Here is a 15,436-nt window from a genome sequence, read left to right as displayed (position 1 = left end):
GTCTTTTCCTCTTGCTGAAGCATGTGCATAATGATCACAGATACAACGTCCACAAAAGACTCGTAATGTAGCTCAAAGAATCCAGCAAGTATTTTTAATCATCCTACATTTGGGTCTGAATTTACAATGCACATATAAAATTAGGTGAGCACTTATCACATAAGGGACAGCATCGATGGGGAAGATAGATGATGATGTCAAAGATGAACAACAAAATTCCTTAATTGCTTAAGTGATTCTCAAGCATTAATATGCATACAAAACTCTTGATCATTATACTATAATTGTTCTAATTTCTCCAAGAGCACCTGATTTCACTTCTCCACTATGTGAAAATTTATTAGATCTATGTGATTCCTAGGAGTGTATATTTACTACAGATAACTTTGAAGACTCATTCAGAGAGTTGCAGCAGTCCAATTCAAGTATTTCCAAAAGAAGGTAATGCATTACAAAATACAGCAGTGGGGTTATCACTGTAAATTGAATGAATTGTATGGTAAAGAACCCAGACTGGTGCCTAGCAAACAGCAGCCACAGAATGGGATGGTTTCATTTGATATATAGTTGTTTCGTATTTTCCAGTAGTCAGGTGGAAGCAAACCTTGCCATGGAATTAAGTGGCTATGCTTTAATAAGAAGGAGAAGAGATGGACGGGTCCGGAGCTCCTTCATCCCTTGGGGAGAGTGGATTCAAAAGAATGTCGGATGGAGCACTCTGCAATAAGAGCACGTATTTGTGATCAGCAAAAGGAGGTTGGCAGGTTAATAAGGTGGGTGTTGAGGCAAATGCAACATTTCCCACAACTTTCCATGTCCTGCATTGGTGGAAAGTCTTCCAGGAGGGTAAAATCTAGACAAATTAGGAAGAGAGGGATTCTTGTCTTCTAGAAAAGGAGAAGATATATTCACCTTTACTCAATATATATAAAGACTGTGAAGAGAATTTTTTAAATGTATTATGCTTCTGAGGAGGAAAACAAATAGGAAGCTGGTTAAATTTAAAGTTTGGATAAAAGATCAAGTGAGAAGATGTCCAAGTAGAAAAGCGAGAAACAGTAAGTCAAATAATTAATCATTTTTCCCTAAAACTGCTAGGAAAAGGATTCTGGGTGGTCCTTTCCAAATGATATTGGTGAACTAATGCCTGCAGATGAAATGCATCAATAGTCTGGCCAGAGGACTAACAGAACAGGTTTGGGACCCAGTCTGTTGCTATCTGTGGAAATTACAATGCGTTTAGATAGTGCATAGTCTTCTTCTGTAATTTCACAGATGTAGTGAAATTATAAATGTAAGCTTACAGCCATAATATCATCACCACAATCAAGGTAATAAATATATTCATCAATTCTCAAAATTTCTCCATACCTCTTTTTTGGTTTTATTACCTTCTGGTGTTTGTGTGTGCATGTGTGTGTGAGTGTGTGTGTTGTTTTGATAAAAAGACTTAACTCTTACATTTTTTTTCAGTGTACAATCTGTAAACTTTACAGATTGATGAAACTTCCTCACTTCCATAACTGAAAGTTTATAGCAATTAAACAACTTCCCATTTTTCCATTTCCCCAGGCCCTGGCAAACACTATTCTCTCTGATTTGATTTTATCAATTTTTAGATCCTTATAAAGTAGAAACATCCAGGATTTGTCTTGCTGTAACTTCTCACTTCATTTAGCATGATATATTTCAGGTTCATTCATATTATTACATGGTGTGTAATTCCTTCTTTTTAAAGCTAAATAATATTCTATTGTATGAAAATATCACATTTTCTGTATCTATTCATCTATTAATAAACATTTGGTTGTTCCATACCTAGGCGATTTTAAATTATGTGGCAATGTACATGAGAATGCAGGTATTTCTTTAGATATTTATTTCTATTCTTTTATTTATTCCAAGAAGTGGAATTGCTGGGTCACAGAGTAGTTCTATTTTTAATTTTTTTGAATAATTTTTAGACTATTTTGTATGGTGGATGCCCTATTTCACATTTCCATCAACAGTATGCAAGGGTTACAAAATCTCCATACCACTGCCACAATGTATCTTTTAGTGCTGTTGTTAATAGACACCCTAGCAGGCACGAATTTATATCTCATTGTGGTTTTCACTTGCATTTCCACAATGCCTAGTGCTATTGAGCACCTTTCCATAGGCCTATTGACCTTTTGCATGTCATCTTTGAAAAATATCTCTTTACATCCCTTTCCACATTAATATTGACATTTTTGTTTTACCATTGAGTTAGAATACTGACTTTCTTTACTACTAAGTTTATAGGATTTCCTATCCCTCCCCAGACACATGGTTTGCAATTATTTTCTCTTGAGTTGTGTTCCAAATCTCCCTGAAGCTATGCAAATTGTCATTAATTGTTAATGTGTTCATTCTAAATGATATGTAGAGCCCTTTTTTTTTTAACAATAGTTATTTAAAATCTGAAGAGTTCGGATTATTTTCTTACTGTATCTTATTCCAAACTCCTGATATTCACAATACAAGAAAGACTCCTAACTATGACTGCAGCCCCTGGGGATATGGCAGAATCATTACAGAAGTTTCATTTATTTTTTTAAACTAAATGTAGCCTATCTGTTCATCCTTTATGTCAGCCTGTACCTGGTTCCCTTTCACTGCAAAGGGAGAAATCCACTGCTAGTGTAAGATTGTGTTCTTTACCTCAAAACTGCTAGGTCTGGGGAACTTAGAATGCCGTGACATTTTAGACAAATAGAGAGTTCAGGGAGAGAGCAAAAAGAGGAAGAGTACTGATGAGGGAAAGAAAAAAATCACACCGGTTAGCAGACCGTGACCAGTCGAGAGTACAGAAATGTGATGACATCATCTGTCTTTTGCAAACATTGGGTTGATTGATTTAACTCTACACTCAGTATTTTTGTTTCTCTAAAAACACTACACTGAGGTTGACCATGAACAGTACAGAGAACTGAACACAAAAATTATCTTTCTGATTGTTATATAAAGAGATCAGTGTAATATATGGTGTTATGGATATTAACAGTATATTTCATTGTATAGTAAATGTATTGGTAGTTTCTCCATGACAGAAATAGGTTTTAGGATATAGATAGAAAAGCAAATTATTTTTTAAAGATTTATTTATTTATTTATTTGAAAGGCAGAGTTACACAAAGAGAGACAGAGAGAGAGAGAGGTTTTCCATTCGCTGGTTCACTCCCCAGTTGACCGCAATAGTCGGTGCTGTGCCCATCCAAAGCCAGGAGCCAGGAGCTTCTTCTGGGTCTCCCACGTGGGTGCAGGGGCCCAAGGACTTGGGCCATCTTCCACTGCTTTCCCAGGCCATAGCAGAGAGCTGGATCAGAAGTGGAGCAGCTAGGACTTGATACAGAGCCCATATGGGATGCTGGCACTGAAGGCGGTGGCTTTACCCACTATGCCACAGTGCCAGCACCAACAAATTATTGTTTTAAGATTATATTTATTTATTTGAGAGGTAGAATTACAGTCAATGAGAGAGACAGAGAGAAAGGTCTTCGATCTGCTGGTTCATTCCCCACATGGCCGCAACAGCCGGAGCTGCACCGATCCGAAGCCAGAAGCAAGGAACTTCTCCAGTGACTCTAAAGATCCTCTGGTCCTGGGAATATTAAAATATCCTTGAGCTTCTTGAGTGTATCCATTTACATTATTTATGTGAATCACTGCCAATTTTCATAAGATAAAAATCCAAAGTCTACCCTATAAGGGGAGTAACCTTTTGATTCAGTGGGTAGTCCCAGCTTTGATAGACAGGAAAACAGAAAGTGAAACAACTGAGGTCCCTAGAAATGGTTTCATAGGGAGCAGGTTCTGAAACACTGGAGAAAATACTGAGCACTGAACAAGGAGAGCAGAGGCGAGACAACACCAGAAACAACCATCCAACCATCGTTAGTAGATAGGGAACTAAAATATGAAGGGTGAGGTAAGACATAACAGAAACCAGTAAAACTTTGGAAAAGTTACTGGGAAAGGAGGATTCACAGAGTCCAGAACTGTGAATATTAAGAGTAGAGTCAAAATGACGGGGCGGTTCGAATCATGAAAATTAGAACATTGAGCCAACTGACAATAAGCATTAAGAAACAGATTAGTCTTGATTCATTTAAACCACTCTGATGTGTTTCTCACCAAATTTCTTAAGCGCATTCTTTATTTCACAAATAAGGGTAGGAGTATATAAAATATTGGTGCTACTTTAAGGAAGTTTGCCGAAATATACAGGAGAAATGTAAGTACCACATAGAATACAATACAATGTGTTGTATTCCAAGACAGAATAAACAATGGGCACTTGGGAAGGACACAGCAAAGTAATTTCACATTCTCTCAGTGAATAGATGAAGTTTCCCATGAAGAACTAACACCTAAAGAGAACCTGAGGGGCTCACAGACATTTGGCACTCAAGAGTAGCCTGTGCAGAGGAGAGAGCATGTGGCAAATAAGAAGAATTCCAAGTCGTCAGCGTGAGTGGAACTTAAACCATTAGAGAAAATGGTAAGGAGAAAGTGATGAGATGGGAAAATCAAGGAGGGCATAGTCCATAAGGAGCCTTGTGGGGCACATAAAAGAGGTTCAGCTTTATCAAGAAATCGTGAATACTAGAATAAAAGAAAGCTCAAGAAGAGAGATGACGTCAGTTAGAGCATGAGGGAAAGGAGGTGTCTGCCTCTGTATTCACACGTGTGGTGCCTGCAGATACAGGGGGCTCTCTGGGGGTCCTGGGGTATCCATGGATGTTGGCAACTGTAGAAAGTCCTGGAAATCCTGGGAACAACTCCATGGAACAGTCTGTATACTCAGCATGGTTGTTGTGGGGAATAGACCTCGTCTCCAGAGCACATTGTGTCAGTGATAAATCAATTACACTGGGGGAAATCACCATTAGAGAGTATAGAGTAAGAATAACAGATAGAAAATAATAAGTGAGAGTTCTGAAAATATTCTATTGAGCAATACCAACACATCACATGGGAATAGAAACAGAGGTTAGAAACAGAGAAAGTAGAAAAAGAGCTTGAAAACTAGGAGGAAAATCAGAATGATATCACAGAACTCATCATAAAAATGATTTAACTTTATTTTTTAAATGCTGTGGCAATGCCAGGCCAGACAAAAATAAAAACATGTCAATGATTTCAATAATAACAAAGTTTTTATAAGCATTAGGAAAGATGAAGGAGGCTGGAAGTGATAGTCTTAAAATTGATTTTCAGCTTTTTTACATTAAAATGTTATTAATTTTCAAAATTAATTTTAATTTAATTATTTTGAATTTTGGATTTATTTCATTTTAACTTTGGAGATTGAAAATTTATTAATTTCATATAAATTTAATTAATTTTTTTATTTAAAGCCTAAATTAACTGTGGGTTAAGCTGAGATGGTGACATTAATGTTTTTTAAAAAGAATGAAAACATCATGAAAATCAGCACAGCCTAGAAGATTCAATGTAGTGATGCTAAATGTAGATTAGCTTCTGAGTTGTTGAGAGAAAATGGTCCATAGTCAATTAGCTGAATGTTATATGAAAGCATATGATGACATCTCTGTTGTAAATGTCGTGACCATAATCTTTTCTAACACTATAAATAAAACAGTTGTATATCAAGTCATCTATAGGTATCACAGTATTGCTAAGAAGGAACACAATCAGAAAAAGGGACAAGAGAAAGTGTCAGTATCTAAGATTGTATTCTGTTGTCATTTTTCTTTGTTTTCCAGGAGAAATCCATCTTGCCCTTAAAATCATCCTCGGAAAATGACAATATACTTAATTACCTGTATATATCATCCAGCGGTTTGTCTTGAACCAAGAGTTTTTAATCACATGCGAAATGATATCCTCCTTATGCAAGCCACTTGGAAATCTGACCCAGGTAATGAATTATAACCAACAACATCTGGAAATCATGAGGGACAAAATTGACCAAAGAAACAATTGGATAGTTTTACACTAATACAAACCCATAGGACAGCTCCACTGCTCATACCTGTGAGATTCAGGAAGGCTTTTGAAGTACTGGCAATGCTGATTATACAGGGAAAGGAGGAAATAAGCGTAGACCAGTTTGTCTGGCTTCCGTATGCACGGTCCTTCCGCTATAGACTTTGACTATCTATCTCCTCGTCAAAGCATGATTTTCCCATGAAGATCAGGAAGATATCAAAGACCAGTAATGAGAAACCACACCACAATAACAACTTTCATCCTGCTGGGACTGACAGATGACCCACAACTGCAAGTGCTGCTTTTTCTCTTTTTACTTCTCACCTACATGTTGAGTGTAGCAGGGAACCTGACTATCATCACCCTCACCTTGGTGGACCCCCACCTTCAAACGCCCATGTACTTTTTCCTCCGAAATTTTTCCTTCTTAGAAGTCTCATTTACCACTGTATGCATTCCTAGATTCCTGTACAGTCTATCGACTGGGGACAATATCATTACCTACAATGCTTGTGCCAGTCAAATATTCTTTGTCATTCTCTTTGGAGCCACAGAATTCTTTCTCCTGGCAGCAATGTCTTACGACCGCTACGTGGCCATCTGCAGACCCCTGCAGTACATGAGCGTTATGAACTCCAGGATGTGTACCTTATTAGTCCTCTCCTGTTGGGTAGCTGGTTTAATGATCATCGTTCCGCCCCTGAGCCTGGGTCTCCAGCTTGAGTTCTGTGACTCCAACACCATTGATCATTTCAGCTGTGATGCAAGTCCCCTCCTAAAGATCTCGTGCTCAGACACTTGGCTAATAGAACAAATGGTTATTTTCATGGCTGTACTTGCACTCATGACCACCCTACTCTGTGTGGTCCTGTCCTACACATACATCCTCAGGACAATTCTGAGATTCCCCTCTGTCCAGCAAAGGAAGAAGGCCTTTTCCACCTGCTCGTCCCACATGATTGTGGTTTCCATCACCTACGGCAGCTGCATCTTCATCTACATCAAGCCCTCTGCAAAGGAAGAGGTGGCCATCAATAAGGGAGTGTCGGTTCTCACGACTTCTGTTGCACCCTTGTTGAACCCCTTCATTTACACCTTGAGGAATAAGCAAGTGAAGCGAGCTTTCAATCACTCTGTGAAGAAGATTGCACTTCTCCCCAAGAAGCGGAAGGTCTGATAGATCAAAATAAAATGAAAACATTTGACCAACGATCTTATTGCACCTTCCAGCTTACTTCATTGCTTGCTGCCTACAATTCTTCTCAATCTCACCTTTATAAAACTCCTTATTCTTTTTAACAGAACTGGTAGATGGTGTTTTCCCTCACTGTGAGACTGAAAAATGTATTTCCAAGAAATTAAAGTTTTCTCTGCTTCTGAGTTAATCTTGTCCTCATTGTTCTGAAGAAGGAAAGAAAGTACTTTTATAAAAAGTATATGAATGATCTGTGTATTAAATTATATGGCAATGGTACTAATTTCATCCTCCAATATAAAGTTATCAGAATTAATATCACAATAATAATCAAAGCAAAAATGGAGAAAATGGAAGATAAGGATTAAAAATAAATTATGGGTTTGGGGCTGCAATACAGTGGGTTAAGTCAGAACAGAGTGTTCGGGGTAGACTCCCACCACCACCTAAGATCCAGCTGCCTGATAGAGTGCTTGTGGGGCAGCAGATGATGGCTGAAGGGCTTGGGTCCTGCCACCCACATGGGAGACCCAGATGTAGCTCTTGACTCCTGGCTTCAGCTTGGCCCAGCCCCGACTGTTGCAGGTATTTCTTTGGGGAGTGAACCAGTAGGTGAATGATATCTCTCCCTCTCTATATATACACACGCACACACACATATATATACACACACAAATATAAATACTAAATTAGTATCACACAATCAAAATTATAACTCACTTCAAAGGAAAATGTGACCCCCAAGGAAATGTAGAAAAAGAGCTGAGCTATACAACCGTTATAGGAAATACTCTTTTCCTTAGTTACAATGGTGACCAAGAATCTAGGAATGCAAACACTTGTGAACAAAATTTCCAGGAAAGAGAAATTACGGAGGAAGAAATACATTGGCGTCTTGAGATCGGACTCCAGCAGAGTCAGTGCAATGATGGTTAAGTTCCCCATCAGCCCCAACATGTAATTTAGAAACAGAAACAAGAAAATTATAATCTGTAACTGTGAATCATCTGTCAGTCCCAGCAGGATAAACTCTATCTGCCTTGTGTTGTTCTTCATTTCTTTTTTGTGAATTCCACTTTATTCTGGAAATTAAGAGATACAAAAATCAGAAACTACATGAGTAGGTTTATAAACAAGAAAAGATACAGGAAAGGAAGTACATTCACAAAGATACCCATTAAGAGGTAACACTCCATAGATGCTGAAGACATGAAATATAACTATGCAACAGAAATTGTTTACTAAGATTTGAAAAGTGCTGTAGCAATAACCTAATTTTTGGAAACTCATCTGCAAAACCCATAATAGTTTATTTTTTCACAGTCATTGAAATCTGCTGAGACAAGCAGAGGCCTACAGAGAGCAGAAAAGATTCTCCATCAATGTTCTGGAATAGATTATGCAATGTATAAACCATGATGTTGTAACTAAGTTTATTTTGTCTAATTGTTAAATATACCATAAAAGGATCTTGAATCAGGATTCAAACATGGTTAATTCATCCAAAGAAAATATGCCAGTGAAATGAATTAAGTTTTGAAACTTTCTATTTCAGATGGAAGTGACATTTGTTTAGATTCTCATTGCAGCCTCTTGAAACTTCTCTATAAATTATTGAGGAAGATATTGGATAATGTCCAGGAAAGTGTGGGTTTATACAATAAAATAAGTACAAGTTAAATCTATTAAAATTAAAATTGAATATTAAGTATAGCCACATTAGCAAAAACAAAAAAAAAACCAAGAATTTATTTAGGACTTCAATGTATTTCAGTGTTTTGCCACATGTAGCCAAGATCATGGGAATAAAATGGAGAAGAGAAAATGCATTGCATCTCTTCCCAATCTCAACCTGTTTACAGGTACCTAAAATCTAAACCTGTTTATCAGATATAACTGTAAGAGTGAAAAATCAGGGGTTTTGGCCACAAGACCTGTGTCTCATGCCCCCAGCTGTCACTCATACACCCAACAGTGACTATTAAGGATACACCAGTGTGAGAAGGGTGTACTGATGTGGATGGGATGGCCACATTCTGATAGTATTTCATACTTACCATTAGCTAGACAGGTTTCCCAAGTATTAGGTTGCCAGTGATGGAAACGCAGTGAATGGTAAAATGAAGTACAGCAAAGGTGGGATTAGAGACTGAATTAAACCTGTGCTGATCCGCCTATGGATCTGAGAAAGAACGTACTAATGACAGGTGAGACAAAGGATAATCCTCCCCTATGTTTGGACAGGTCTTTTACTGTTGAACACTGAACTTCATTTATATAATTTTTAAGGCAGAAAAATGAGAGAGAGAGAGAGAGAGAGAGCACTCCCCTCTGCTGGTCACTCCCCAAATCAATGGCTGGGACTGGGCCAGATGGAAGCAGGGATCCAGAATTACTTGAGCACCCACCACTGCCTTCCAGAGTCTGCATTGTCAGGAAGCTGGAGTCGGGAGCCACAGCTGGGACTCTGACATGAGACGCAGGTGTCTTAGCCTCCAAGCTAAACATCTGCTCCCAAGAATGAATGGTGTAAGTGTTAAACTGAATACCACAAACAAAAATATAGCAGAACACAAGAAGAATAGGCAAGTCAGGATTTCAAAATCTCCTAGAATTTGTGTGTTGTATGGTCTGGGAATAATTACCCACTTCCTTATTTTCATTTTTCATCTATGAAAAAGCAATAAAGTAGATTTTGATTGACATTATAAGGATCAAATATATTATATACAGAACACATGAATGTGTAGTAATTGCCTAATAACTGGAGAGGAAACTAGTGCATGTAAACACTCAAAGTGTAGGCAGAGTTCTCACTGCTTTATCCTACTTGAGACAGTACACCTGCAGCAGGGGCTCCACAGTCATTGAAATCTGCTGAGACAAGCAGAGGCCTGCAGAGAGCAGAAAAGATTCTCCATCAATGTTCCGGAATAGATTATGCAATGTATAAACCATGATGTTGTAACTAAGTATAGCTCTCTGTTTCCAAGGGGCAGCGATTCTATGAGTATCAGATGTGTTCCAGCTTCTCAATGTGATAACACAAGTGTCTGAGAGAAATTTCTTCAAGTTCGCTTTTAGTATGCAGTGAAGGAAAACAGTGACAGAACAGCAGGGAATTCAGTTTGCAGCATCTTTAGAAACATGCTATTGGGAGCGGTCGAAAGTTTAACCTGGCAGCTAAGATGCCCATGCTGCACATCAGACTACCTGGATCTGATTCCCAGAATTTGAGAAGTGAGCCAGTGGTAGAAGTTTCTGCGCGCGGGCGTGTGTGTGTGTGTGCACGCATGCCATTCTGCCTCTCAAATAAATCAAGAGATGTTACAAAAAAAGAAAAACCATACTATCAATAAACTGAGAGTCGGCATACAACTTTCAAACTTATCAAATTGTGCTGAATCAGTGGGGAAGTAAACGATTCATCGCCCAAATTCAGACGCACTACTACAGAATTCAGAGTTGCTTCCTTTACTAGAATTTTACAAGCTTATCTCAAACCCTTGTAAAACTCAGGGATATTCACTGGAATAAACACTCAGTAGACTCATTTGATTTAAAACTGTAGCAAAAAATTCTTTAAATAATGTACTAGCAAGGACTGCTTATTTTATAAGCATAAAATCTAAAATCTCTCATATTATTCAAGAAAAGATCAACAAAACAGAGAAATTTCTGATAATTCTCTAAAATTAGTTTGTGGGCAAAAATGTTAGAAAGGAGAAAGGTGCAATTTTTTAAAGATTTTAAATTATTTTTGTACTTTGGAAATTTATATTTATTAAATAAAAGTAAAAAAAGATTTTAAATTATGATGGTACTCCCTCACCATCTTTAATAAAATCAAGTTAGAATTTGAGAAGTACAGTGAAAATTTCTGATAAAATAGTCAAGTATACATTAGCAAATTATAGAATAATAGCCAGAATATAATTCCAGGAACCTCGTAGGGACTGAAATTAGGATATATATTTTGTTGTAAAAAAAAAACTCTGAAATCCTTGCATTTTAAGGAGTCTTCAAAATGTGACAGAAATGTGTTATGAACAATGCATGGCTTTAAAAAATGTGCACATTAACATATTTTATTTGCATTTCTTATACATTTGTAAATACATTTATATAATATGGACAAATCTTAGAACTGTAAGTCAAAGAGTATGTTCCAGAAAACAACATATAACTGATAGCATATGTACAAACCTACATATAATACAATATGGTTGAGAGATAATGGATAGAGAAACATCGTAATTATGGATAGATAGGTGATATAGATAGATGATAGACAATCTCAGAGAGAGAATGATATATTTCTCTATACATGGGTGTGTGTGTGTGTGTATGTAAATGTTGTATTTATTGCAAAAAATAATTTTCTCTCTAAAGATTATTACTATCATGGATGCCTAACTAATTCCAGCAACTGAGTATTCCAGAAGAAATTTTACAATACATCATGCATCAAAACATTTTTGGTTCACTTTAGATGAAAATCTATAATCTTGCCAATACTAAAAAAACAACATTTGTTGCAGAGTGAGTAGTTTGATTTTAAACTTAAATAATATTATGGCCCCAAATTAGTAATAATCAATTTTATGCTACCCATAATGCTACAGCAATAATTTTAGAGATTTTCACTTTGTGTTTTATTATCCAATATACATTTCTTAATTAAAGCAATACCAAGCTTTCTAAGAAGAGCAAGACTAGGTGATCAAGCATTAATAACTGACTAATTAGGCACCCGTGTTCAGTCACCATTTGCAATGCCAGCATCAACAGGCATCAGAGTGAAAAACCTTTAGTAGTGTATTTTAAAAAAAAAAAAATTTTAAAGTACCTGGGCCCTGTCACCCATGGGGGAGACCAGGGTGGAGTTCTAGGCTTCTGGCTTCAGTCTGGCCTAGACCTAACTATTGCAGCCATTTGGAGAGTGAACCTGTGGATTGAAATTGAAGATTCTCTCTCTCTCTCAGTCTCTCTGCCTTTTGAATATATAAAATAAAACTCAATTGAATACTTGATTAGTATTTGATTGATTAAATAATTTCCTTTCAACTGATCTAAATGGGCCCTTAGAATATGCAAGAATAATAAATTGAAACTATTACAGTAATAAGACAGTTCAGTAACATGAACACAGAAAACAATTACCTAAAAAGGTAAACATTTTTTAGGTTACTTGATAAGAGAAATGTCACGGTATTGTTTAAGAGTGTAAAATGGAAAATACTTAATTCTAGATACAGTAAGGAAAATGGATTAAAAAGACTTAGAACAGGAGATGTCACATACAGTTAGAACATGAATTTTCATTTTGAGTGTTAAATCAAAATAATGTGAAGCAGAGTAAAAACATGAAATGGAGAAGATAAACATATGTATAACGTACTAAGGGTATTAAACTGTAGAATCTAAAGAGATTATCAATTATACAGATACAGACAATCAACTAGAAGAAGGTCTGGGAGAAGTCTAGGGTTTTTTTCTCTCTCCTGCCTCTAAAATAAATAAATGTTAAAGACTGATAATAGAAAATGCATATTATGAAAGACCTTATGCTTGGGTTTCAAAATTTGTTCTATCACACTATCATCTAATTTCACATTTCCATAAACTTTTTGCAATACCCCCATGTATAACTTCAAAGCAAGTATATAGTTAACTGGATAAATTTATGATTTGAAAGCTTTGTTTAAATAACACAGTCTTTGAAATACAGTTGATTGATGTATGTTAACCTTAGCTACACCTAATCAATACAACTCATGCCAAGCATTCCCTTATATTTTTCTACAGTTGTACATTAAATATTAGTAAAAGGGGTAGAAAAAGGAATGACTATATAATAATAAAGGGTTAGATGAAATGATTAATATGAAGTTTGTCTTTTTCAACTATTACACTTTATGATAGAGCGACATTATAGGAAAAGTGAACAGCCACCTCTGAATAGAAAACAGATCAGTAACAGCGTTGCCTAAGCCTAAATAAGGGTACAGGAAAAGTTCATGGAGATAAAAGGTGAGTTTATTTTGGTGGGGAAATTTTGAAGTCCATGCAGTTTGTTTTTAAGATTTATTTTACAGAGTGAGAAGGAGAGGTCTTCCATCCACTGGTTCATTACCCAAATGACTACAATGGCTGAGGTTGGGTCTCACCAAAGCCAAGAGCCTGGAACTCCACCCAGGTCGCTCACGTAGGTGGCCCAAGTATTTGTGCTGTCTTCCACTGCTTTGCCCAGGTGCATTAGCAGGGAACTGGACCAGAAATCAAACAGTTGAGCTTCAAAACGGTGCCACCACACTGTCCTCATAGTTTTGTCATAATATGTATTTTTCCATGAACTTTTTGAAGAGCTCTTGTATACATTGGTTCCAAAATGTTTTGAATCAAGATAATCATATCTTTTAATTCCATTTCCACAAACGTTTTGGAGTGGCTTCATATACACGTAAACCGAGTCCCTACCCTCATACTTTCCCAAACTATAAATATTATCTAACTCTATATATAATTTTTGCTTAGATTTGAACTTTGTGTGACTATGATGATATTGGTATTATGTAGTGTTTAGTTTCTTTCAGTCAAATTTGTGAAAACATTCCATAGTGTTGCATATATAAGTATGCTGTTTATCTTCCTTGTAATATAGCTCAAATTTATGAATATGTAATAACTTTAACCTTGATTTTGTCACTGATGAGCATTTTTGTGTTTCAAGTTTGGATTATTGAGAATAATACTGTTACAAACTTTGTGAAGCATATATATATATAAATGTATGTAAGTATATTTTGTGTACATATGTACGTATTTCTATTGGGTAAAAGCCTCGTATTAAAAGCTCATAGATATCGGGACATTCAGCTTAAAAATATATTCAGAAAGTTTTCACATTATTTGTAGAAATGTATGCACATACCTTCAAGATATTAGTATTCTACTTAGCCCATATTCACAGAAACACTTGTTATCATCCTTAATATCTATTACTCTAGTGATTATGCAGTAACTATAAATTCAGTTTCTTTTTTATTAGTACTGAAAAGATCACATTTTTGCATATTGTAGGTATAGCCATTTGGGAAAGAATTTTTTCATTATATGTAAGAATAGATTTGTGTTCTTATTGGTTTATGGTAGTTATCTATAAGTGCTGATTCTAAGTCCTTGGCAGTTATAGCAAATATCATCTCTCGATTCATAACTTATTTTGTCTGATACAATTAACTTACATGATGTGAAATTCATTTATTTACTGGGTGGTTTTTCAGCAAATTTTGACAAATCTATGCATGTGATTTTATAACCATTACCAAAATCAAGATACATACATTTCTATCACTTGAAAACATTTGCTTATCCTCTTCCCCAATTAATCTCTGGGAAGAACACTCATCTCTCATAAATGAAACATAAAGCATGTTCTTCATAGTGTGCATATTTTAACTTGGCGCACTAAAATTGAGATTTGTCCTTGTCATCATATATATCAATTTTTTATTCTTTTATACTGTGTAGTATCCCATCAATAGGTATAAGAAAATTGTTCATTTATTGACCCCTTATTATTTAGTTTTGCTGCATTCAAATTTTTAAAGTTTTGATTAAGAAGATTTTCTCAGTACATATGTTTTTGTTTCTTTTGGGAAAATTTTAAGGAATATATTTTCTAGCCACATAGCAGTTATAGTTCTAATTTTATAATAAATTGGAAAATGGTTTTTCAAAGTGATTTTCCACGTGAAACTCAAGAATTCTCTTAAACTCATATTTTTCCTGTACTTGATATTGTTCTGCCTCTTGATATTCTTATAATTGTTTATATGTTTATTCTTTTAAATGTTGATATTCTTATAAATGTTTAGTAGTATTCCAGTCTTTAGATCTTATTTGCTTGATGACCAATGATGTTCAGTATTCATTATTCTTCTTTTGTGAAATATCAGTTCAGGTTTTTGACCATATTTTAACAAGCTGTTCCTCTTTTTTTAATTTTTAATTTTTAAAGATTTTATTGGGGCTGCACTATGGCATAGTTGGTAAAGCTGCTGCCTGCAGTGCCAGCATCCCATATGGGCTCTGTTTTGAGTCCTGGCTGCTCCACTTCCAGTCTCTGCTTTGGCCTGGGAAAGCAGTAGAAGATGGACCAAGTCCTTTGGCCCCTGGACCAATGTGGGAGACCCAGAAGAAGCTCCTGGCTCCTGGCCCAGTTCTGGCAGTTGGTACCATTTGGGAAGTGAAGCAGCA

General features: G+C 36.1%; 1 protein-coding gene across 1 annotated transcript; it reads left to right on the top strand.

Annotated features, from left to right (window-relative positions):
• Positions 1–6,208: 6,208 nt before the first annotated feature.
• Positions 6,209–7,156, top strand: LOC133768058 (olfactory receptor 6C2). Its single transcript, XM_062202471.1, has one exon. It carries the CDS (start codon positions 6,209–6,211, stop codon positions 7,154–7,156), a length of 948 nt encoding a protein of 315 aa, XP_062058455.1.
• Positions 7,157–15,436: the final 8,280 nt, after the last annotated feature.

The sequence above is a fragment of the Lepus europaeus genome, chromosome 10 (assembly GCF_033115175.1).
Source record: "Lepus europaeus isolate LE1 chromosome 10, mLepTim1.pri, whole genome shotgun sequence".
NCBI lineage: Eukaryota > Metazoa > Chordata > Mammalia > Lagomorpha > Leporidae > Lepus > Lepus europaeus.
Note: the sequence above shows the minus strand (reverse complement) of the source record. Positions and strands in the feature narration are given on the sequence as shown.